The sequence below is a fragment of the Halichoeres trimaculatus genome, unplaced genomic scaffold (assembly GCF_033239565.1).
Source record: "Halichoeres trimaculatus isolate MK-OKI-2021-1 unplaced genomic scaffold, fHalTri1.1 fHalTri1_scaffold_19, whole genome shotgun sequence".
Lineage (NCBI taxonomy): Eukaryota > Metazoa > Chordata > Actinopteri > Labriformes > Labridae > Halichoeres > Halichoeres trimaculatus.
The window spans coordinates 3,126,480-3,150,431 of NW_027437197.1; the positions used below are offsets into that span (position 1 = coordinate 3,126,480).

General features: G+C 39.4%; 1 protein-coding gene across 3 annotated transcripts in view; it reads right to left on the bottom strand.

The window, feature by feature from the left end:
* Positions 1-23,952, bottom strand: part of sema5ba (sema domain, seven thrombospondin repeats (type 1 and type 1-like), transmembrane domain (TM) and short cytoplasmic domain, (semaphorin) 5Ba) — a 251,797-nt gene that overhangs the window by 97,167 nt on the left and 130,678 nt on the right. For all 3 annotated transcript variants that reach the window (XM_074695481.1, XM_074695479.1, XM_074695480.1), the window contains exons 4-5: positions 22,108-22,207; positions 20,727-20,772 (exon numbers count right to left, since the gene is read on the bottom strand). In XM_074695481.1, coding sequence (XP_074551582.1) covers positions 20,727-20,772; positions 22,108-22,207 — 146 coding nt within the window. The remainder of the gene's footprint in view (positions 1-20,726; positions 20,773-22,107; positions 22,208-23,952) is intronic.

Below are 23,952 nucleotides of genomic sequence, written 5' to 3' on the forward strand. Positions count from 1 at the left end.
TTATGTAAAACCACGGGCTGCAGACGTTCAGTTTGCTGAAGCACATCCCATCGTCGGTCTCTCAGCAGGCTCCAGCTTTGTTCCCGAGCAGCCGAGCCCAGCTGCAGCACGCGGCGCTGTGACGAGTGGCCTCCTCTTGCTCTCAGCTCCGAAGCTCACAGATTATCCCTCCATTCCAACAAAGGCTGCATCAATAATTAAATCTGCGGCCCAATTGTGGCGCTGAAATTAATGAAGAGCATGAATGAAATCAGGCATGAGTCATCAAACTCAGGGCAGCGGAGAAGAGCCTGATACTGTGCGCGGATCATGGGTATGAATATCTGAGAGGGTCAGCTCATTGTCCGCGCCGCAGCCTTTCAGATGATTTCATCCATCCGTCCTTCACAAATGTGAGGCTGTGGCGGTGTGTGTCACATGCATAATGCAGATGATAAATCATAGATTTATCAGGGACATAAAGCTCGTCACATGAATACCATCTGCATGAGAAAAGGTCGCTGTGTCTCCAGCAGAATCGAAGCCACTTCCTCTCATCCTGGAGGAATCTCAAGCAAAAAATAACACCTACAAAAACACACGCATTTATTTTTCTTCTGCTCCTCCGGGACGTCCCTGACAGTCCCTGACCGTCCCTGTGGTGGACGAGGGAGTTTGCAGAAGATGTTTCCTGTTTGAAGGAGCACACTGTGACCCCCCAGGTCAGAGCGGCTGCCCAGACCTCGAGGGGATGCGTGCTGGGACCAAACATCAGCAAACAGTTGAAGCAGCTGCTCAGGTCCTTAACGGTTCAAGCCAGAGTGAAAAAACTGTATCCGAGTGAAATATCCCAGTTTCTAAACTGGTCTACCAGCTCCATCAGTGGTATTCCACTTATCTCAGACTGGTTGATCCAGTTTTCTGACTCTCATCTTTTGTTTACATTGACGATTTGATTTTAAAAGTACTGAAAACCAATGTTTGTAGGATGTCGTCTTTCGTTGTTCACATGTGCAAACCAAACCTTCGCCTTGATGTTTTTTTTTTCCTGAGTGTTCTGAAAGTAAGCAGCAGCAACCAAGCAGTAAACTGCAGTTGATCAAAAAACTTGGTTAGCATTAGCCTAGCCTTGCCTAGACACTGTCCAGTCTAACTGGATCTACTTACGTACACTGCAAAAACTGAAATCTCATCAAGTGTTTTTGTCTTATTTTCAGTAGAGAATTCCTTTTTAGACTCAATATGAGCCAAATTCACATGACCAATCCAGAAAAATGTCTTGTTTAAAGTTGTTTAAGGACAAAAATGAGGTCTGAATTGCTCGCAACCAGTAAAAAAAATCTGCCAATGGAACAAGAGAAAAGTTACTTGTATTAAGACATTGTTGTAGTCTCAAGAAAATTTTCAAGCAACTTTTTCTTGTTCCATTGGCAGATTTTTTTTTACTGGTTACAAGCGATTCAAACCTCATTTTTGTACTCTGATAACTTGAAACAAGACATTTTTCTGGATTGATAAGTTGAATGTGGCTCATATCGAGTAAAATAAGACAATTTTTACTTTAAAAAAAAGACAAAAAGACTTGATAAGATTTCAGTTTTTTGCAGTGTAGACTGAATAAAGCATGGATGAAGAATCCACGACGTCACCCATCTGTTCCTGAAACCATGAAATGAAGCCAATTCGCAGACGCAGCCACATTTGCCATGACACTGGCTGTGAGCTCTTCTTCGGGCAGCTACAGGACGCCTGGGGGTCACATGACCTGAGCTGTGCCTCTGATTGGACAATCAAACGATCCTAATAACTTCCAAACCACAGAGTTAGAAAAAATTCACTCACCGTACAGTGTGTGCTTATAGTGAAATTAACATTTGCTGTAAATGTGTTTTTAATGCTGTAAAAGTATGGTTTTATGGCTGGATGTGCACTTGACTTGCAGTCTTTCTGCAGCCAGACTCAAGCGGATTCTTGATGAGCAGCAACTTTTAGCACTTCAGCATAGGCTTCAGGGTGAGAGGCGGTGTACAACCTGGACTAGGGGTGCACCGATCAGAATTTTTGGCCGATCACCAATCTTTTACTAATTTTAATTTCTTATTTTCTATAACTGACTATATATATACCTTTAATGTTCAAATCTTAATTTATTGAAAATCATTGAACTGAGAAAAAATAAAATCTTTAAGTGTCCTGAGTTTTAGGTCTCAGAGCAAAAAGCAACAATGGCCGGCTGTCAGACCTTCCTGGTGGTTTCTAAGATCAGTTTCATATGTAAGGATGGGCCGATCACCCAAAATTAAGGAAATTGGCACCAATTAATTGGTCTAACCTGGACTGGTCGCCGGTCAATCACAGAGCTGACACTGAGAGACAGACAACCTCTCACACACACACTCACGCTGACGGACAATGTAGAGTGACCAATCAACCTGATGAGCGTGTGAGTGCAGCACTAACTGTTGCGCCACCGTGCAGCTACTGCTAAAATAATAATAACTGATTTAAAAAATGTGTCATGCAGTCTGATAAAGGCTTGCCTCTGGAGAAATGCCTCTAGAAAATGGGATAAACCAGTCTTAGATAAGTGGCATACCACTGATGGAACTGACACACCAGTTTTCAAACTAAGGAACTGGCTTTTTTCCACTCAGCAACAAGTGGTATGCAAGATACTGCTAGGTACCGCTGGGAATTTGTTCTTCTACCATCACTAATTTTTATTGTCTTACAGTCTCAATTTGGTGCAATGGTTTTACAACCTGCTGTGCTTTAATTAAGATGTATGGTTTTGATAATGAATTGAAATAGATTGATTTCTACTTGATCAGGTAAGGGGTGATGCACGGTCAGCAGGTGGTTATGGGATGTAGGAACCCTGACAGGGCGTGGTAGGACCTTGATGTAATAAAAAGTTTCTCGTCTGCTTTGATATCAGCTTGTCTAATCCTTTAAAACAGATTGTGGTGTACAGCCGCAGTAGTCAGCTCTTTTCCAGCCTGCATCTGGAGAAACAGTCTTTAGCTCTGAGGAGTCCGACCATCATGCCGCACAGCAGGACGGCCACCTGGGGGCCGCTCATCATCAGCCGTCTGTGGGAGCCGGAGACCACGGCTCGACTCTAACAACCCCGAAAACACAAACACCACGACAAGGACAAATCCCAGCGCCCCCTCAGCACACGGGGGAAAACTCCTGTCTCACAACTTCTGATGACTTCTCAACAAGGAAACCAACAACAAACAAAAAGTGAAGTTTCCCACTTGGAAAATAAGGAGAGGAGGGAAAACAGTGACCTCAGGAGAAAGAAAGAAAAGCACAAACCGGCTCAGGAATAACAGCCGCTGGAAATGGCTTTAACCAAAGAGAGTGAAACCACAAAAAAGCACAAGGTCTCACTTTTCCACAACCCTGTTACCCCCTCGTGCTTTTTCAGAAACTATTCAGAGGAAAACCTCGACTGTTCTCTGAGACGGGAAACAAAAACAATTCAACAACAGATCAAAACTTAGGATTTAGAAGTTTCTGGATTCACAAAGACGACCCTGAGAGGAGGAATGAGACCTGAGCAGATGAGAGCTTTTCTTTGGCAGAAACGAGGAGACGGGCCGTGATTTCTTTCTGTAATAGTCAGTATTTAGAGATGGATGGATGGATGGATGGATGGATGGATGGATGGATGGATGGTTGGATGGATGGATGGATGGATGGATGGACAGAGATGTGATGAGATCCAGACAGTAATGTGGTGTTTACATTCCTCCCGGTGTTGCTGCTGTCTTATCTGTTCAGGGATTATCTGATGGACTGACAAAGACCTCTCTCCTCCTCCTCCTCCTCCTCCTCCTCCTGACTCCTCGCTTCACGGCTCAGCACTCACACACTCACACACACACACACTCACGGCCACGGGCTAACTATATTTATTCCTGTTGCTGTCATTAAAAAGCTTTTAGGTGCGAATGTGCCTTTTACAAAACACTTGTCCATACTTTGCTTAATGTGAGGTCACTTTCCATCCGGACCTTTCTCCTGGAGAAGATGCTAATTTCTCTTTTTTTTATATTTTACACTTTGCTTTCTCTCAGAGTTTATTCCATACATCTGTATTCATGCATGTTAACTTCCTGTTAATGAATTATGATTGACTTATTGCTAACAGCAAGCTGCTGTATGATTTAAGACGAGTCTGATGAGCCAGCAGGGGGCGACTCACACAGTTACAAAAAAAATGTTTGCCTCTTAAAGAAGTTACTCCTTAAATCACTAACTTCTCTCTTATTCGATGCACCGTGAAGTAGAATTTGAGATTACAGTCTGAGTCAGATCTGCATGATGTAAAAATACTCTGTGATGTGTAATAAAAGCTTTTAAACGTGATAAATCCCTGAGAAAAAACAGGCTCTGCTCTGATGTCTGCGTCTCTTCAGGTTTTTCAGGATATTTGCATGAAACGTTGTCCTCCTGAATCCCAAATGAATCCTTAAAAGCTTTTCATATTTCATTACTAAATGAGCACCAATTAATCTGAGGGGAGCAGACAGCTAGCCGGGCTTGGTCTGAAAGCATGGCCTCTATTCAAGGGTTAAAACGTAAATAATTACAATAAACTCTGAATTTAAAAGTCTGTGATGAATGACTCAGCTCATTTCCAATTTAGAGATAAAGTGAGGATGAAACAGGATAAATATTTTGGCTTTAGCTGTAAAATCTGAACCATTGGTCCTAACATACCGATATGGATTAGCTGGTTTGGCTAAATTTGGTTTTAGCTGCATACACGACTCCAAATAATCAGCCAGTTAACTAATTACACCATTAAAACGATGCACGTCCTGGAAAATCCCATCCAACAAATTTGGATCATGCATGCCGACTACGCATTAACAGCGATAAACCTGACGAGCGGTAACGGTGTGACTCAGAGAAGGTAAAGTAAAACATTTTTCAGCAGCAGAAATAGAACATAAACCAAACAGAACAACAGTTACCAGCGAGTCGATCAGATAACAAAAACAGAGAAATGGATAAAGATCTTAAACAGAGAAAATGCAGGAGGTGTTTCTGAGCGCACGCCAGAAGACCTTGAAAATAAAATGAGAAATATGAAAACTGCTTTGTGAAACAAGACGTGCAGCAATGCCCCAGTAACTCCATGAATAACTCTACAAACAGCTGTTTGATGACCCCCAACATTTCACAACACACATCATGGAAGGTCCCAGATGCAGAAACCTAGCTTGTTCTTTTGGTCACCATCACTTTTCCTCGCGAATGGCTGGACATGCATACGGGCCCAGGATGGGACTTCTGCAACATGTGCTGTTCAAGTTCTCTAAATGTGGACACTGCCAGCTAAAAGAACCAGGAAGTTGGCTGAAGAAATTGGTTGGTGGTCGCAAAACCTGGAAGAAAATTACTTTAAAAGTTTCCAGGCCTTGTTATTTCTCTGCATCAGAAAATCTTCCGAACACTGGATGTTAACGTGACAGTAGTCAGAGCTCACATCTCTGAAACCCCAGCTGCAGTAAGTGGTTAGAAAAATATGATTAAGTTCGGTTCAGTTCAGTTTAGTTTAGTTAAGTTTAGTTTAAGGTAGTTTAGTTCAGTTCAGTTCAGTTCAGTTCAGTGTAGCTTAGTTTAGAGTAGTTTAGTTTAGCTTAGTTTAGTTCAGTTCAGTTCAGTTTAGTTAAGTTTAGTTTAGTTTAAGGTAGTTTAGTTCAGTTCAGTTCAGTTCAGTTCAGGTCAGTTCAGTTTAGCTTAGTTTAGAGTAGTTTAGTTTAGAGTAGTTTAGTTCAGTTCAGTTCAGTTTAGCTTAGTTAAGAGTAGTTTAGTTTAGCTTAGTTTAGTTCAGTTCAGTTCAGTTCAGTTCAGTTCAGTTTAGTTTAGTTTAGTTTAGTTTAGTTTAGTTTAGTTTAGTTTAGAGCAGTTTAGTTTAGCTAAGCTTAGTTTAGTTAAATTTAGTTCAGTTCAGTTCAGTTCAGTTCAGTTCAGTTTAGTTTAGTTTAGCTTAGTTTAGTTTAGATCAGTTCAGTTCAGTTAGTTAAGTTCAGGTCAGTTCGGTTCAGTTCAGTTCAGTTCAGTTCAGTTTAGTTTAGTTTAGTTTAGAGCAGTTTAGTTTAGCTAAGCTAAGCTTAGTTTAGTTTAGTTTAGTTTAGTTCAGTTCAGTTCAGTTCAGTTCAGTTCAGTTCAGTTCAGTTTAGTTTAGTTTAGCTTAGTTTAGTTTAGTTTAGTTTAGTTTAGTTTAGTTTAGTTTAGTTTAGTTTAGTTTAGTTTAGTTCAGTTCAGTTCAGTTAGTTAAGTTCAGGTCAGTTCGGTTTAGTTTAGTTTAGTTTAGTTTAGTTTAGTTTAGTTTAGTTTAGAGCAGTTAAGTTCAGTTCAGTTCAGTTTAGTTCAGTTCAGTTCAGTTCAGTTTAGTTTAGTTTAGTGGAGTTTAGTTTGGTTCAGTTCATTTTAGTTGAATTGAGAGTAGTTGAGTTGAGCTGAGTTGGTCTTTATTTCATTCATACTGTCATAAAAATATATATCGGTTCAATATTAAAATACAGAAAAAAAAAGATGAAATTAATGAAAAGAAACAGAAGAAAGAAAACGTCATTAAATTTGCCCTTCTTTTACAAAACATTAAATTAGCACAAAATTCACAATCAAAAAACTGTGGACTAGCCCTTTAATACTCCATAATTACATTTCTTACAGAAAGACGACAAACAAAAGAAATCCACAAACATAAATGTGAAAACTCAGGTTAGTTTTCATTTAGCCACAAAACAACAACAACATTTTTTTTTTTTTTTTGCCAAATGTTAATCCTTTTGTTTCCCTGTATTTGTTTGATAAACTGTTTTTCATCGTATTTTTTTAAGATGCAGATGGATTTGTCTTCTTCAGAGTCTCTGTCCATTCCTTTAACTGTAATGTAACATTCTTTCAGTGCTGTTCTGAATCTTGGCTTTAGAAATATTTTAAATCCTCTAAATTATAACAAATGCGTCTCTTTTTTTGAATCCACACTGAATGTTAGCTTAGAGAGCACTCACTAATTCACTGACTGACTCATAAAAGTCTCTTTACTGACTTAGAGGGAAAAAACTCTTTTAACCAGCAGCAAAGAAAACCTGCACATTCACGGTTCAATGAGGTTGTTAAAGCACAATGAAGACATGAACAGGAGGAGATTTATAAAGATTTCATGTCCTGCTGATAAAAGGTTAGTGCTCTTTGTGTTGTAAGAAGTTTTTAGGACAGTCTTCAACTTTTTCCTCCATGAAGCTTTTTCTGTGTTGGACTCTGTCCAACCAGCAGCTGCTAACCAGGGTTAACTGTAGCTGCCGTCCTCTCTGAGCGAGTGATGAAAGATTCAGAGCCACCTTTTAAACCGGCGGGGTGGTTTGTGCTTGATACTAAAAAAATAATTGGCATATATCTTTTTTTTCCCTTTTTTATCTGTGAAGCTTTATTTAAACCAGTAATAATCTTTGAACTTCCTTTTCAGCTTTTCAATTAACACACCCTGCTGTTCTTTTCAGCCGAGCGCAGGGTGAATAAATTCTTCTCCACAAAAATGTCAGGAATGAGCGAGCACTTTAATATAGTCCTTTTCACTCGTACGTTTCCACCTGCTGCACACCACCTCTCCTTTCTCAGCCCCTCTCCTCCACTTATTTCCATCCCTTAAGTCCTCCGGCTCCTCACAGCTCTGCCTGTGCTCACGCTCAGTAACAAGTGAGGTCAGCGCACGCCTGACCTCGCCGCGACTCCGACACGGAGAAACATTCTCCACCAGCCTCTCACGTAAGGTTGAGGCGACTACCTTTGACGCTTTGACCTCATCAGAAATCTGCACATCTGTGAGCGCGTATGGAGAAAAAAGGCAGAGAAAGGAGCAAGGATGGAAGTGCAACCAAGTCAGAGAGCGGCGAGTTTGTGAATGCACACGTATACGTGGAAGCACCAGGCTCCAGGAAGCTGTTTGTGATGCATTTTTTGGCACGACTACAAAAGAAAAACAGCCTCTGACACAAATTGGAGAGTTCAAATCTGACGTCTGTGACTCACAGAAACCTGAAAAAAAGAAAACAAAGCCATGAAGTATAATTCTCTACCTCCAAGGTCTTGCACAACCGTGTTAGCGGGAGACAAATCAATATTCCATCTCCAGTTTTTTTGGCTACTTGTTGAAAAAAGATTCATCGCAACAGGGTTCTGCTCGTGTTATTTTCTTTTACTCTGGAACTACAAAAGGAGGCGAGAAAAAAGGAGGAAGCAAAGGAAAGACAGGGATGAGGTGTGTATTCATTTCACTGACGTTGGGAGATTGCTCAACAAAAGTTGCTCTGTTTTGTTATTTTTAGCAGCAGAGGAATTGCTCAACGCACCTTTTTCATTTGCATCCCAAAACATGAAGCAGGAAGAGAAGCAGAGCTCTCCTCTCCCACCCATCCGACACTCCAGCTTCTCTCAACCTCTGACGATTTTTTCACCACGCTCCCACTCCTCTGTTTTATCCCCCACCACACACACTCACACTCTCACACACACACACTCCTCCCACCACCTTCCTCCTGCTGCTCTGATTGCGGCAGAGATCAGACGGGCCGGCACAACAGAGAGAAAGAGGGAGCTCAGTCAGTGGGTGCTGCTAGGACAGAGCATGTGGGTGGAAGCAGGCAGACCCACCACCAGCACTAATACCAGCTCCACTTGGCACAGAGAAGACACACACACAGAGAGGAGAAGAGCTCAGAAATGAAAGAGAAGGAGGATAGAGACGCAGAACTCTGAGGATGTGCAGCAGAGGCTCAGCTCCAGCAGAGTCGGACGACTGAACAGTCCCAGTGTGAGGTCGCCGAGGGGGTGATGGTGTGTAAAGTACAGCATGAGGAGGAAACACAGGCTACTCCATCTTTAGACACATGAAATGGACTTAGAGAGACAACAAAAGATTACATTATTCAGCTTAATCCCCCTAAATGTTCAGGAAACTTCTGCAAAAAAACTTTAGCAGCTTTAGTCCGTCTTAGCCTGATCGGCCATCGTTCTCCATCAGTTATAAGTCGCTGTGTGTCTCTAGAGGTTGGTGATACTGCGAATTTTGGTAAAGATCTAATATCAAGTAAATACAGGGCCAGTATCAAAGATACTGATACCGATACCAATGCAGATACTGATATTGATAACAATTCCAATACCGATACAGGTACTGACACCCATACCAATAGGAGTACCGATATTGGAATGAAACCAATACTGATACCGATACTGATACTGAAACCAATGCAAATACTAATACCGACACCAATACAGATACCAATTCCAATACTGACACTGATGCCAATACCACTACTGATACTGGTACTGATACCAACACCAATACTGATATCGATACTATAGCCAATACTGATACCTAAACCGATACTGATACTGGTACCAGTTCCAATACGAATACTGATACTGATACTAATACAGATACTGACACGATATCAATACCAGTACTGATACCAATACCAATACTTATACCAATACCGATACTGATACATGTACTGGTACCAATACCTTTACCGATACTGATTGCAATACTGTTACCAAAACAGATACTGACACCTGATACCATAATGATACAGATACTGATATCTATAACTGTCTATAACCTATACTGATACCGATATCAATACCAAAACCGATACTGAAACTAATACCAATACTGATACCTATATCGATAAAGATACCCTACCAATAGTACTACTGATACCAATATCAATACCAAAACCGATACTGATAGCAAAAACTATAAGGAGACTGATATTTATAATGATACAGATACTGGTACCTATAACCATACCGATACTGGTACCAATAACAATACCAAAATTGATACTGATACTGATACTGTTTTTTGGTATTTAAGGTTGATGTATCATCATGTGGCTGACCATTAGGCATTTTGTGATTTTTCCTTTTGATGATGTTGGTAAAACAAAATACTTTAGTGTCATGATAAATATTTCTGTTCAGAAACAATGTAACAGCAATTAAACAAAATTTTCCAAAGATTGTTATGTATGAAATTCTTTTCTTAAGAAAATACAGTGCAAAATTAACACCTTAAGGTCAAACTAAAACAAATATTTTTTGAGGTACAGGGTTGAAGACTACAATACAAAAATAAAAGTACTTCCATTATTTCACTCATTTTTAAAAAATAATAAAGTATAAAGAATTATCACACCAAAACAAATGTTTTAAAAAATCTTAAGCTCTATCTTAAAAAAATCTTAAGCTTTAATCTAAGCTTTCCCTGGCGCAGCTAAGCCACGTGGTGGTGCCATCAAAACACAGGAGGAGAAGGGGGAGCAAAAGCATGTGATGCTCCAGCCTTCTCAAGATTTCATCACCACCAGTGTCTAGACTCCATAAGGAACCAACTTATTCATAATGTGTAACATATTCGTACCCCTTACACTGAATTTGCTTAACGCTTTAAGGGGTCCCACTGTACAAATATCTCCTGATTGATGATGTTGCGATCTAAAATCACAGCTCGATGGGAAAATTATTCGAGAGGTCTGATTTATCACATTAAAAAAAGTTCCTGTTTGAGGATAACTCATCACAAAGAAGGAATTATTTGCGTAAAATGAGTTATATTTGGTAAAATGGTTTTGTTTTGGGAGCTCCCTGCCTTTCAACGTGCTTATGTGGAATGCTAAAACTTAAGGCAGGCAGAGCACACCTCCCTAGTTTTAAGGCTGTATAATAAACTGGATATCAAAAAGATTGGCAAGGCATGCAAGGTTGATACTCAAATTTTTGAAGCATTCCTACCCTTTGGGCTACTGTACCGAGAGCATCAGCAAAGACTAAACAGAAGGAACATCAGCAACAACACAAATGATGCTGTTAAAATCAGACACAGCAGAAAAGGAGGAATGCAGCTTATGTTCATCAGCAAAGCTTGGTGCCTGGAAAGTAAAGATCGTGTTTTGCTTCAGTACCAGAAAAAATGAGACTGTTCATTAAGGATGTAGTTCCTGCCTCCTCTCTGTTTCCATCGTTTGGATTAGCTGTGCACTGATCGCTCATTGATGTTTTAGGCTGGAGGGAAATGTTCCTTTAACTTCAGTGAAAACCTCTGTCTACTTCTCTGAGGCCTGAGTGGAAACATCGTCTCTGTGGGCTGAGACGTCCTGTGTGGGTACAGCACACCAGGGAACTTTCTCATCCGACTCCTCTGAGACTCTCTGTCGGGAGAGTCGTCCTCTCTCATATTCACTCCTTCTTTTCTTACTTCCTCCACCTCCACTCTGCGCTGAATGTGTGGTTTCACAGTCGTCCTCTTGGCTTTGCTTCATTTAACTTCCTGTTATCTTCTCTGCTGCTTTCCTTACATCCCTGACTCTCCTTGTTGGTCTCCTCCACCTTCTTCTACCTTTCTTTCTTTCTTTTTCTGTTGATCTCGGGTGCATTCATTCCTCTACGCTCCCTGGCTTACTAATGGCCGGTGTGGGTTTCGTCCCAGGTGCCCGAGCAGAGCTTTTAGAAGCCCTTGAATCAGCACCTTGGTGGCCCTGCATTCCCCTCTGGCGTGGTCCACCATCAAAAACTTTTACAGAAAGGACTTCAGCAGCATTTTTGTGTTGCACTTGTCCTTTAAAGTTTGTGTGTTTTCACCTTGTGTTTTTTGTGCAATAATGTCAGCAATTGAAGTAATCTTTTAACGGTTGAAAACGGCTGATTGCAACAACCAAACGCAGTCCCAGCTTTCTGAAATTTGAGCATGATGTGATAATATCTTACACCACATGAACGAAGCCTCAAGGTGGACACCAGAGAAGCAGTAATGGGGCTGAAAGACCACCAAACTTGTGATTCCTGTCTGATTGTAGCTTGCAGGTGTTGTTGCATGTCTTTGGGTAAATCTGCATTGTTTCCGACTCTACTTCCTGTTTCTTCTTAGTTTTGTCTCTGTGATTTCTAATATGCTGCCGGTTTATTGACACACAAACACAAAGCCCAACAAATATGACCTCTAACAGCCTTGAAACGACTAAGGGTAAGTGGATACCAAAGCGAGAGGCTTAGTGATAGTGGTGTGTGGTTACAGACGGTCTTCGTGCCCCCCTTTAGAGGACTGAAGCCCAGCAGATGAATGGCGAAGCAGAGAAAGCAGCTTTGTGATTAGACGCTGAGCGGGCCACTCTCCTCGGTTTGCTTTTCAATCAATCAGCGAGTCATTTCTACACGGCGTCAGTTTGAGTTTCACCTGCGCTCAATGGACAACCTTTATTTTCAAGGTGGAGCCAGTCATGCTCAGCACCCCACGGGGCTGGTTTTCAACCAGATGACTTTGCTCCTGAGTTTAGCTGCTGCTTAACTTGAACACCAACTTTGAGTTTTAGAGGAAGTCCTCAAAAACACTGATCTCACCATTCCTTCATGAAAAAATGACCTCATTTTAAGATAACAGAAGATTGGATGTAATCACCATCATCTGCAAATGAGGTGACCGTTCATCTGAATTCATCAACAGTTCAGCTGCAAATGTAAGAATGAAAAACCGGACGTGGAGCTCATTGCCAAGCAAACAAGGCTAACGCTAATGGGCTATATTAGAGTTGACAGCTACTAGCAAAGCTTTTGTTGCATCTGTTACACACAGTGACAGCTCTCCTGACCAAACATTGGTGAGAGCTTTGGGAAGAAGAGTTAAGTTGCAAAGGAGTCAAGTAAATAGAGCATCATTATGACACAACCAGCTCCTGGCTTTAAAAAATATTTTCAAAATAATGATTTTTTATTTTTCTGATAGAAGGCATTGATTATTAAAGAAACTTACACAAAATAAAAATTTGGGCTGGATTATACAGTATAAAATTCAAGTATTCTTTTAAAAAATTAGAAAATTTATATATATATATCTTAAATTTTTGCTTATTTTAGAACTGTCAAATTTTGTTTTTTTCCAAAATGTTTGCAATTTTAAAATTTTGTAGAAAATTATTTTTATCTTTTGCAGGATTTTTCAATTTCAAGCAAATTTATTTATTTAAAAAAAAAATTTTTTTTGCAAATCTTTTAGAAAAAATAAAAACCAAGAGATCAAATTTCATGAATTCAAAAAAAACCTTCTAATTTCAGTTATTATTTACTTGATTTTAACTTTGTATAGAAATTTATAAACTCAATTGTTTTGAATGTGTAGATAAAGTAGATTTTCAGATTGAAGTTATTGATGATTAAAGACACTTAAACAAAATAAAAACTTGGGCTGGATTATACGTAATCAAACTCAAGTATTCTTTCAAAATATGTGCACATTAATTTATACATTTTTTTATTTTTGCAAATTTTTGTGACATTTTTGTGAATTTTAACGATTACCAAAATGTTTGCATTTTCAAAACGATAGTAAATTTTGTATTATATATATATTTTTTGCATTTTTTTGCAATTTTTTAAAAATGTATTTATTTTATTTTATTTTATTTTAGAAATTTTTGCAAATCTTGTAAAAATGAAAAACCAAGACATCACATTACATAAATTCCCTCCAAAAATCTCATGTAGATAATTATTCAGAAGATTTTAATTTTGTACGGAACTTTATACTCTTTGTTTTTTTTTTTTGTTTGTTTTTTGTGAAGATAAGTTAGTTTTTGTGGCTCCAGAATGACTTCAGTCCAGGTTAGCTGAAGCAATACGGTACTTATGAAAGTAAAGGTTGCTGACCCGTGGTCTAAGGAGTTCATGTATTCTGAACATCAGCTGACAAAGACCAAACCTCGTCATCTATTAACTCAAATATCAGTTTGTCGGCAGGTTGAGTTGTTTGGCTGCAGAGCTTGAAAAGAAACTGGAAGCGATTCTTTTCTGGAGGTCTTTAAATAAAGAAACTCTCAGCCCTCGCTGAGCATCTCATAAATAGAGTCATACAAAGCAAACCTTCAGCTGATTCATGAGTATAAGTGTGTGTTTGTATGGAAGGTTAGAAGGGTCAAAAAACTCTCACAGAGGAGACCAGGGTTTGTGATTCTGCAGAAAAAACTTCCTGTTCTTTGATGCTTGCATGTCCTTTCACTTCTTTATAAGCTTTCAGAGAGGCTGAGAGGGAAACGACAGGGATACCCCGCAGAAAACGCACCAACACTTCTCCAAACTTGAGCTGTTTTCTTCCCATTTTACAACTTACCACCTTTTTGAAGGATTTCAGGCAGAAAGGGGCAGAAATTGATCCAAATGGTGCCTTTTTGCAACTGTAAAGGAAGTCTCAACGGTTGACCAAACTGTTGCTTAAACCTAACCAGACTGCAAAATGCTTTGATATGCATCATTGTTTGGAAGTCTCTCCTGCAGAAATGGATCCTAAAAAACTTTGTATTTGGTGACATGAGACCAAACCATAAGATTATCCTGATCCTGATCCCAGACTGACATTTTTGTTGCCTAAACCTAACCACACTTTACTGTTCAAACTGCTTTCAGTTTTAGAGAAGCTTTCCAGTGTAGAGGGACAGAGAGCGGATCCTTGGAGGCGTCTTGTGCAACAGTATAAAAATAAACTCCAGTGTTTGTGACCTGGGACAAGGAAGAGGCTGCAAACTAAGTTTCCTCTGGTGGGTTTACCAGCACCAAGGTCTCGCTGGAGCTGAAAATGGAAGATTTCAAAACCTGGAAACTGATCCAGGTACATCTGCACATCAGAAACTGAAGCATTAGACCAGTTTACACTCATGTTTATTTTTACTTTACCGTGTTTTATGCTTTAGAAACCTTTCCTGATATTGATGCATTCAGGATTTGGCAGCTTTCAATAAAACAAAATGTTCAGCTCATGCATCTTTGCAGTGAATCCAGCATCATAAAGAAGTGAATTTTTGCAGCTGTTAAAGCTTCTCCATCTTTGCGTTTGCTGTGAGTTTAATGATTCAGTTGAAAAAGAAAAGCTGACTGTGTGAAGGAGAGTGCAAACAATTAAAGTCAAGTCTTGGCTCAAACAAACAACCAGAGTGAGAAAAGCTTTGGTTTCCGACAGGTGTGTTGGACATTAAAGCATCCTGGGTCTAAAGTAAATGCCTCAGAGAAACCGCTCTTTGATGTGGGAGCAGAGGCTCAAACTGGTTTTCTTTCTGCTCGGTTATACAACAAAAGACAGAGAGGGCGAGTATTTTAAGACGCTGCCTCCCTCCGTGTCTTTGGACAGCTTCTGGTTTCTGGCTCATGAGCAGAGGGATACAGACCCTCCTCTCTGCTTCAGCGGGCAGTCTGTGTAATGTTCTCATTGATTTCAGCCTTGGCATCACGGGTGACACCTCCATGTTTGCCCGGGTGGAGACAGATCTAACTCATTTATCTCTACAGCTCACAATAAGCAGTGGATGTGTGTCTGGGGAGAAATAAAATGCAAAAAATCTCTGACTGTCCTGAGTGAGCATGGTGTGGATCAGAGGTCTGCAACCTTTGATTTCAAAGGAGCCATTTTGCCTCAGCTCACCTGGATTAAAGTCATTCAGGGGCCACAAAATCTACTTTATCTGCTATACAAACTATAATTTGTATTAAATTCTAAACATAGTTATGATTTAGTGAATAATTTTCTAAACGAGAAGATTTTTAATTAATAAAATTCTACATGTGTGATGTTATTTATTTCATTTCATCAAAAAAAAAAAAAATTAAATAATTTTTTGAATAACCTCCAAAAAATGTAAAATTTTTTATTTTCAGGAAAATCCCCAAACTTTCAAAATTTCTTGAAATTTCAAAAAATTAAAAAGAATTTGCAAGATTTCAATTTTTTTTTTAATTTACCAAAAAATGTTTAAAAAAATATTCACAATTTTTTACAAAGCTTTCAAGTATTTTTGAAATAAAAAAAAAAATGTTTAAAAAAATTGAGAGTTAAAAACTTTGCAAAAGTTTCAAAACATTTTTCAATTTTAAAAACTTGTGACATTTTTGCAAACTTTTGAAATTTTACCAAGAATTCCGACAATTTTGAAAATACAAAAAAATTGCAAAGAAAAAACAAAAACGTAAATTTAATAAATTTGCAAAAGAATTTTTGAAATAAAAAAGTACTTGAATTTGACTATAGAAATCGATACTGATAAGGACCTCAACTCATCTTTTTTTGTTTTCTAATTTTTGACATAAATCAATCAAAAATTTTCAGAATTATGCTAATTTTTGAAATTTCACAAAAAATTCTAACAATTTTGAAAATTCAACAATTTAATTTTTTTATTTTATTTTGAAATTTAACAAATTTGCAAAAAAATCACAATTTTTGAAAGAATTCTTGAATTCCATAGTATTGATGATGATATTGCTCAACTAATCATTTTTTGTTGTTTGCTAATGTCATTTCACATATCTATCATGTAAATCAAGCCAGCATGTTGTCAGTGAAATAAATCCATCCACTCAGAATTAAAATCAGTATTTTCTTCCAGATGAGTCCTTTTGTAGATGTAGTTATCTTCCCAGGGCTGTAAAACTTGAGGTTAGCCACAGGTGCATGGAAAGTTGGTGGGCTGTTGATGTTGTAGGAGGTGAAGTAGAGCGGTGGCAGGCTTTATTGACAGATGGGATGAAGATTTAGTTCAACTAAATGTTAACGCAGAATTTTATTTAGTGTCAGTGTCTTTAATCATCAATACCCTCTGGAAGAAAAATAACTATTCTGTATTTTAATAATATTTTTTAAAGCTACAAGGAGCCACTGCAAAGGAGTCTTAGAGCCACAGGTTGAAGACCCTTGGTGTGGACTCTCGATGTACACGTCTTCTTTCATGCATGCGATAAGCGTGCTAAGACAGCAGATGTATTTTTTTCAGGACAAAGAGTGGAGCTTCACGGAGCTGCAGAGAGAACAACACGAGCAGGGAGAAAACAAACGAAAAGCCTCATAAGTCAACTTGTCTCCTCCAGAGAGCCGACAAGTAGGACATGCAGACAAAAGGCGCATTGATATTGGCAGTGACACACGGGTGGCAGCTGTACACATCATGTCATTCTGCAGTGGCTGCTGTGAAAGGGGACTTTGTCAGACAAATCGAGCCTGCTGATGTTCTTTCATCCAGCGGAGGGAAATGTGCTCCAGGATAACGCAGCTTGTTGTCTTTGACACAATAACGTAACTGAAGCTGTGAAAGCTGCTCAAGGTTGGACGGTTTAAAAACATCAAACAAGAATTTACTTAAAGATCCGACTTCAGTCTTTAAAAGCCTTAAAGAGGATTTTAAACTGATACCGATTCTCATTGACCTGCAAAGGAAACCAAACAGCAGCTCATTCACTGACCACATCAATCCTCGTAGCTTCTTTAATTGGGACTAAGTTAATTATGTCACACAAGCCAAAAGACTTCACACACTGTCCAAACACACACACACACACACACACACACACACACTTCAGATCCAGATCTGTATGTGAGGCTGTTTGGACTTTTGATTGCTTCCCAGAGTCCGGCTCTGGTAATGAAGGCCCAGTTCTGGTTTTAGATTAATATCCTGCTTCTCTTCCTTTAATTAGAACATCGTTAGTTCATCAGGACATTTTATCACTGCCAAGGAAAGAAAATACTGTCACTAAACAAAGAAGATGTATATCTTATTCCGTTTGTTTGGGTAAAAACAGGTTGAAGAGGACAAACTGCAACATCAACAAGCGATTCTCAAGTCCTGAAACACCAGAGCTCCCGTGATGCAGCACCAAGAAACCAGCAAAAATCGCTCTTAAGAACATAGGGTTTAGAAGTTTTGCTAACCCTCAACAATTTGCACAGCTATATTTTAAATCCAACTTTTTTTTTTTTTTTTTATATTAGTGTTGTATTGTCAATCTGCTCCGGCTGCAGCTGAAGCCAACGTTTGCATGGAAAGTGGAAAATTGATCTCACAGTCTGAGGTTTTCTTTGGAAAAATGTTCACAATCACAGAGGAACATGAGATGTAGTTAATGGGCTAAAACAAGCAAAACCAAAACTATGGTTCTCCATATTCCAACAGAAACAGAGGATTGTTTGACCAAAGATATCAGAGCTGTTACACTGAGCTGTGAACACTGTGTAGACCAAGGGTCTTTAACCTGAGGCTCTGGGGCCTCATGCAGTTCTTTGACTCCTCTGCAGTGGCTCCTTGTAGCTTCAAAAAAATATTATTGAAATAAAGAGTTTTTATTTTTCTTGATGATTAAAGACACTGACACTAAATAAAATCCTGTGTTAACATTTAGTTGAACTAAATCTTCATCCCATCTGTCAATAAAGCCTGCCACCACTCTACTTCACCGCCTACAACATCAACAGCCCACCAACTTTCCATGCACCTGTGGCTAACCTCAAGTTAAACAGCCCTGGGAAGATAACTACATCTACAAAAAGACTTATCTGGAAGAAAATACTGATATTAATTCTGTGTGAATGGATTTATTGAACTGACAACGTGCCTGATAAATAAACACGCATGTGTCAAGAAATTAAAGAAAAAAAAAGATGAGTTGAGCATCATTAACAATATTAATTATCAAATTCAAGTATATCTTATATAAAATTTATAAATTTCCGATATTTTTTGTAATTTTTTTTTTTTTTCACATTTGAGCAATTTCTTTAATTTCAATTTTTTTTAGAACTTATAAAAATTGGACAATTTTCTACATTTTTTGAAATATCCATTTTTTTTTATTTAATAATTTTTTGAAATGCCATATTTTATTGGAATATCAACTTTTAATAAAAAATGTTTGTCTTATTTTTTAAATTTTTTGAAATATATTAGCAAATTTTGAAAACTTATGTGCACAATTTTTGACATTTTTAAATAAATATTTTAAAAATTTCATTTTTTTCAAATTTCATAATATTTTGAAATTCCATATTTTATTGGAATCTCCATTTAAAAATGCTTATTTTTAACATTTAAAAATATTTTTGTAAATTAATAAAATTTGAAAATTTGCACAATATTTTGAAATTTTAAATATTTTTGCAAATTTATAAAACTTGAAAATTTGCATAATTTTTGAAACTTTGCCAATATTTTGAAGTTATTTTTTTTAGTTTAAGATAAAAAAAAATATTTAAATTTGAAAAACCAAGACATCACATGTACATTTCCATAAATAAAAAAGGAAAAAAGGAAAAAAGGAAAAAAAGGAAAAAAAAAATTATACACCTCATTGTCTTTATTGTGACGATAAAATTGATTTTGTGGCTTTAAAATGACTTTAATCCAGATGAACTGAGGCTATGAAAGTGAAGGTTGTAGACCCCTGGTCTTGTGCCTCTCACAGGATCAAAGGAAACATCAGGATTACAGATTAGATTCTCCATAATGTGGTAAACTTTGTCAGAAGACATGCTTCACCTCACACCCTGAACTTTCTGTACAGAGCCACATACAGCCGTGTACATTACACCGTCCCAACGAGAGCTGGCGGCTTGTCATCCCAACGTGATGCAACCTACAGAAACCATGTGCCCCCGAGCCAACACTCCCAGCTACAAACACACACACACACACACACACACCTCCCACAGGCAGAAGACGCAGGGAGATGTCTGAGAGCCCTCACTTCATTATGTGTACCTGCTGCATCATGGAGGATTAAAAGGAGAAACAGAGCGTGCCTCAGCGAGCCACCTCGAAGCGATAACTGTTCTGATCTTTACTTTTTAATAACGCAGCTGTGGTTTAAACAGAACAGGTCTTTACATTTCTGCTTCATGATAGTGATCAGGATGAGAGTGTCGCTCATAACGCAGACCTGACAGACGCCTCGACCAGCCTGACAGGAAAATCAAAGAGGAGATTACAGCTGACGGGGGGCTTATTGACATCTGAGGTTCTTGGGATGGGAGAGCCCCACAGCGATGATGCAAAACCGTCAATGAGGCGGCTCAAAAAGGAGCAGCGCTGATGGTTGTTAGGGAGCTGAAACCGCCAAACTCGGCGTCTCCGACTGACGAAATCTGCAGCAGGACTTTGTCATTACAACAAACTTTTACATAAAGCAGAGAAGCGGGACACCACAGGGAGCGAGCTGCAGGAGTTATGAGTAAGACAACAAAGCTGCATCAGGGAAACAAAACAACTTTTACATTAAATTCTAATGCAGGCAAACTGGAGCTCTTGTCTTTGGTTAAGTTGCAAAGTGGACCCAGCTTTAAAATTCTGTTAAAAGTGAAAAGAAAGTTTTTCTGGGGCTTGGATGAAAGCAGCAGATAACAAAGAGCGGGACGGCTCTCCTGCTGCGTTCGTACCCTTTCAGCTAATAGTCAAAACAAAACCGTCTTTGTGGCGTCGCCGGGTTTAACATTTAATCAAAGCAGCGATGCTAAATGTGATCATCTGTGGGGGCTTTCTCTCAGATATCTGTGACCAAATGTTCCCTCAGCAGCTAATCAGACCATGTTTACGCCCACCAGGAGTCCTGAAGTCGAGAGCGGTGTCTCTGAGCGGCAAACACCCACACACACAAACACACACACAAACACACACCCGCGCTGGAGATGACCGAAGTCAGGCTGACCTTTCTCTGACTCCAATCAGATCCTTTGGAAGGACTACACTTTGATTCTGATCACTCAGACACCAAACCATATTTCATCCACTTTTCTTCAAAAATAATCTACAAACATCTCTGTTTGTGTGTGTGTGTGTTAGCCAAATGTTTCAAGATGAAAACCAGCACACACACTTAAATCTCAGCAGAGACGGACAGAGGTGTGTTAGCATGCCTACCTGAATCAGCGACATGTTGCTGAGGTCCAGTCTGAACAGGAAGTTTCTGCAGAGAAACAGAAAACAAATGCATGAGTATCTGAAACTTTGAGCTGCTCAGAGGGAAATAATGATTGACGTGTATCAGGGCGCTAAAAGCTAACAGGAATATTGATACTGGGCTAAAAAAAAGAAAGAGGTTAAGGATCTAAGTGCACCTGCCACAAACATTTTGACCATCATTAAAAATGGATGGTGACACATGAAGCCTGGTTTATTCTTCGTTGACTCTATCAGGGTTGGCCTGTTCTCAGAAAGCCCATAAAATGAGTTTGCATTTAGTTGATCTTCTTCATTCTCATTTTATTTTTACTTCATGTGTCAGATAAAGTCAGAGCGCTCACTTTTCATGATGTAATTATTCTTTATATCATTAATGTTATCTATACCAGAGCCACCCTAACAATATCAAGGGCCCAGGGGCAAATCAATACGTCGAGGCCCCTTGCCCTTGCCACTACCAATATGGCCGCTAAAGCCGATCTGCTTCATTTTCCGTTTCACAAACAGACAGGTGACATCGGCGAGACTACGTCCATGTTTTATACAGTCTATGATCTAAACGGGACCGCTTGGTGGAAACAAGGCTTCTGATGTGGCTGTTCCAGTCATTAGCTTCACATACTTCTGCATTGTGAGACCAAGTCACTTTGCAATGCTCCTCCAAAACACAGGAGGGCAGTAACGTCTACACAAGAATCTAATCACCTGTCTCTGGTCGTGCTATAATTCCTGCTTTTTTACAGTTAGTTACTTTTACACAAATACAGGCAGACCAATCACAGGGTTTGACATCTAAATTGTTTAGAAATTTGTTGAGTTGCATTTGGGAGGAAGTGCACGACAGACTATGCATTCAGGCGCAACGTCACTTCAGCGCAGAAGTATAAATCAGTGTGTCCCTACTCTCTTGTTTTGCTTTTCTTCAATCCAACCCAAACCTTTAGCTCCAAGTTTAACATAAATATTGTGATTTTATCAACATCCCAGATGTTTTTTTGTCCAGGATGATTCTGAGCTGTAAATCTGACGCTGACGGCTCTTATAGAAACCCAGTTTTTTGGTATGTGCTTGTGTTTTTAAGCCAAGTGTTGCTCATTTTACTTCACAAGAGCATGAAGCAAACATTAACACACTCAGGCTTTATTATGGCACAACATTTCCCCCCACCACCAAATCCAGAGCTTGACTCAGTCCAGCGAGGCCTCAGCAGAGCACTTAAGAAGCATCATTATCCGTAAAGCACACAGTCCGAGTGAGTCAGACTGAGTCAGGGAGGCTATCACGTTCTCAGTAATGTGCTCCGCGGGGCCACGGGCTGAGTGGATTTACAGTTTCTTACCTGGCACCCACAATAAGCTCATTCCTAGTCAGGTCAAGGGTGAGCTGGGAATAGTCTCTCACGCCGGGATGGGAGAAGGAGGAGATCCACGGGCTGAGAGCTGGGAGGAGAGAAGAAGAAGAGGAGAAGGTCAGAGGATGAAAGTGGAGACATAAAACACGGTAAAGCTTCGTAAAGAGCGTTAATGTGTCGTATGTTTGGTGTTTTACGGCTGAATGAAGCAACCTGTAACAGTATGATGCTGTTTCAACCATTTTTTGACACTTTCTGGATGAAAAGTGGGAAATAAAGCTCTTCTCACGGTGGAGTCAGTGAGTCAGGAAAAGCTTCCCGTGCTGCGACGTGTTTCCTGCAGAGCGGGGACAAAGCTGTCCACCCTGCATCAGACACAACAACCCTGATCCAACCTGACACCTGAAAAAACACACTCCGCACGCTGCACCAGGCTTAACGCTCGCCGCTGTTTGACTCCAGCTTTTTACAAATCATAATTTCAAAGCAGGCGAGGGCGAGCGGCCGCCTGGTGGGGCTTTAAATGTCGCTGTGAATGTGCAGGAAAAAAGAGCATTCTCTCCAGAAGCTGCTGCGATCTTTAAATGGATTTCACCTCGTGCAGCATAAAAGGATTTAACTTATTTCTCACGCTGTACACAGTGCGGCGGCGGTTCACTGAAGTTTGGGTTTTCTTAAGCGATTAAAAAAGCTGCAGTAAAGAGCTTTAAGGTTTCCGCTCAAAGAAGCGTCCGGAAGCGACTTTGAAAGGATTGAACAATAACTGAAAAGTTTAACTGCTGCCAAACTCAAACACAAATGAACCAGGCTAAAACGAATCGCCGTGGTGGTCGCAGGTGAAAGATTCGACCACGAAGATAACCCCTCAGAGAAGAATCATCAAACATTCATGACGTTAAACTTCGTTCTTTAAAGATTCAACAGCAGCCTGTACGAGCTGCGGGCTACAGGTGTGGGAGTGCGTTAAAGAGTCAGGAAAAGTCACGGCGAACAGGAAACAGCTCTCCATCACACACCGGAGGCGGAGAGGGCTGCGAGGATTGATGGGGCCCATATGGCGCCGTCATCTGGACACATAACCGCGGATATGAGTGATAATAAGACAGCAGGCAGCAGGCGAGCTACAGTATGCTGCTCTTTGGTTAAGATACTGATATCACACACACACACACACACACACACACACACACACACACACACGTACTGTAATTAAGGGTGCCGGTATTGACGGGGGACTTCAGTGAAATGAGAGTTATCTGCTGCAGCTGTTTTTACCAGATGTTGATTAGGACGGGGTGTTTTTCACTGAGCGGCTCTGGGACTGAACTCCACTCGAGGTTTTGAATGATAAGATGAGAATGACTCATCAGTTTTTATATAACTCAATGAATCTCCAAATTAATTCTCATTTAAAATCACAAAACAACTCTAATTAGAATTTAGAGACAGTTACACAAACTTTGATCAAGTTTTTACGACAGAAAGATGGCTGCCCGGGGTGTAAACAGTAATTGAACTCCTGTTTTGTTTTGTTTTGTTTTTAAGAATTTTTGACTAGTGTTTGTGTTTTTTCCATTAAATCAGAAAGTAATAACCTCTACAAGCAGTAACCTCTAAGAAGACGACAGACTGTGTGTGGTATTTCATCACTAAAACCTTCAGCACACTTAGGTCAAAAAACAAATACATTAAAATTACTTTTGTTCACACATAACTGAGCAAATCAGTCGATAGGTGTAGCTCGGAGCATGCCAGTGTTTTTGTTTTTTAATTGAGATTTTTTCAAGATGCAAAATAGAAACAATAATTTTACTTGTGATTTTTTTTGTAGGA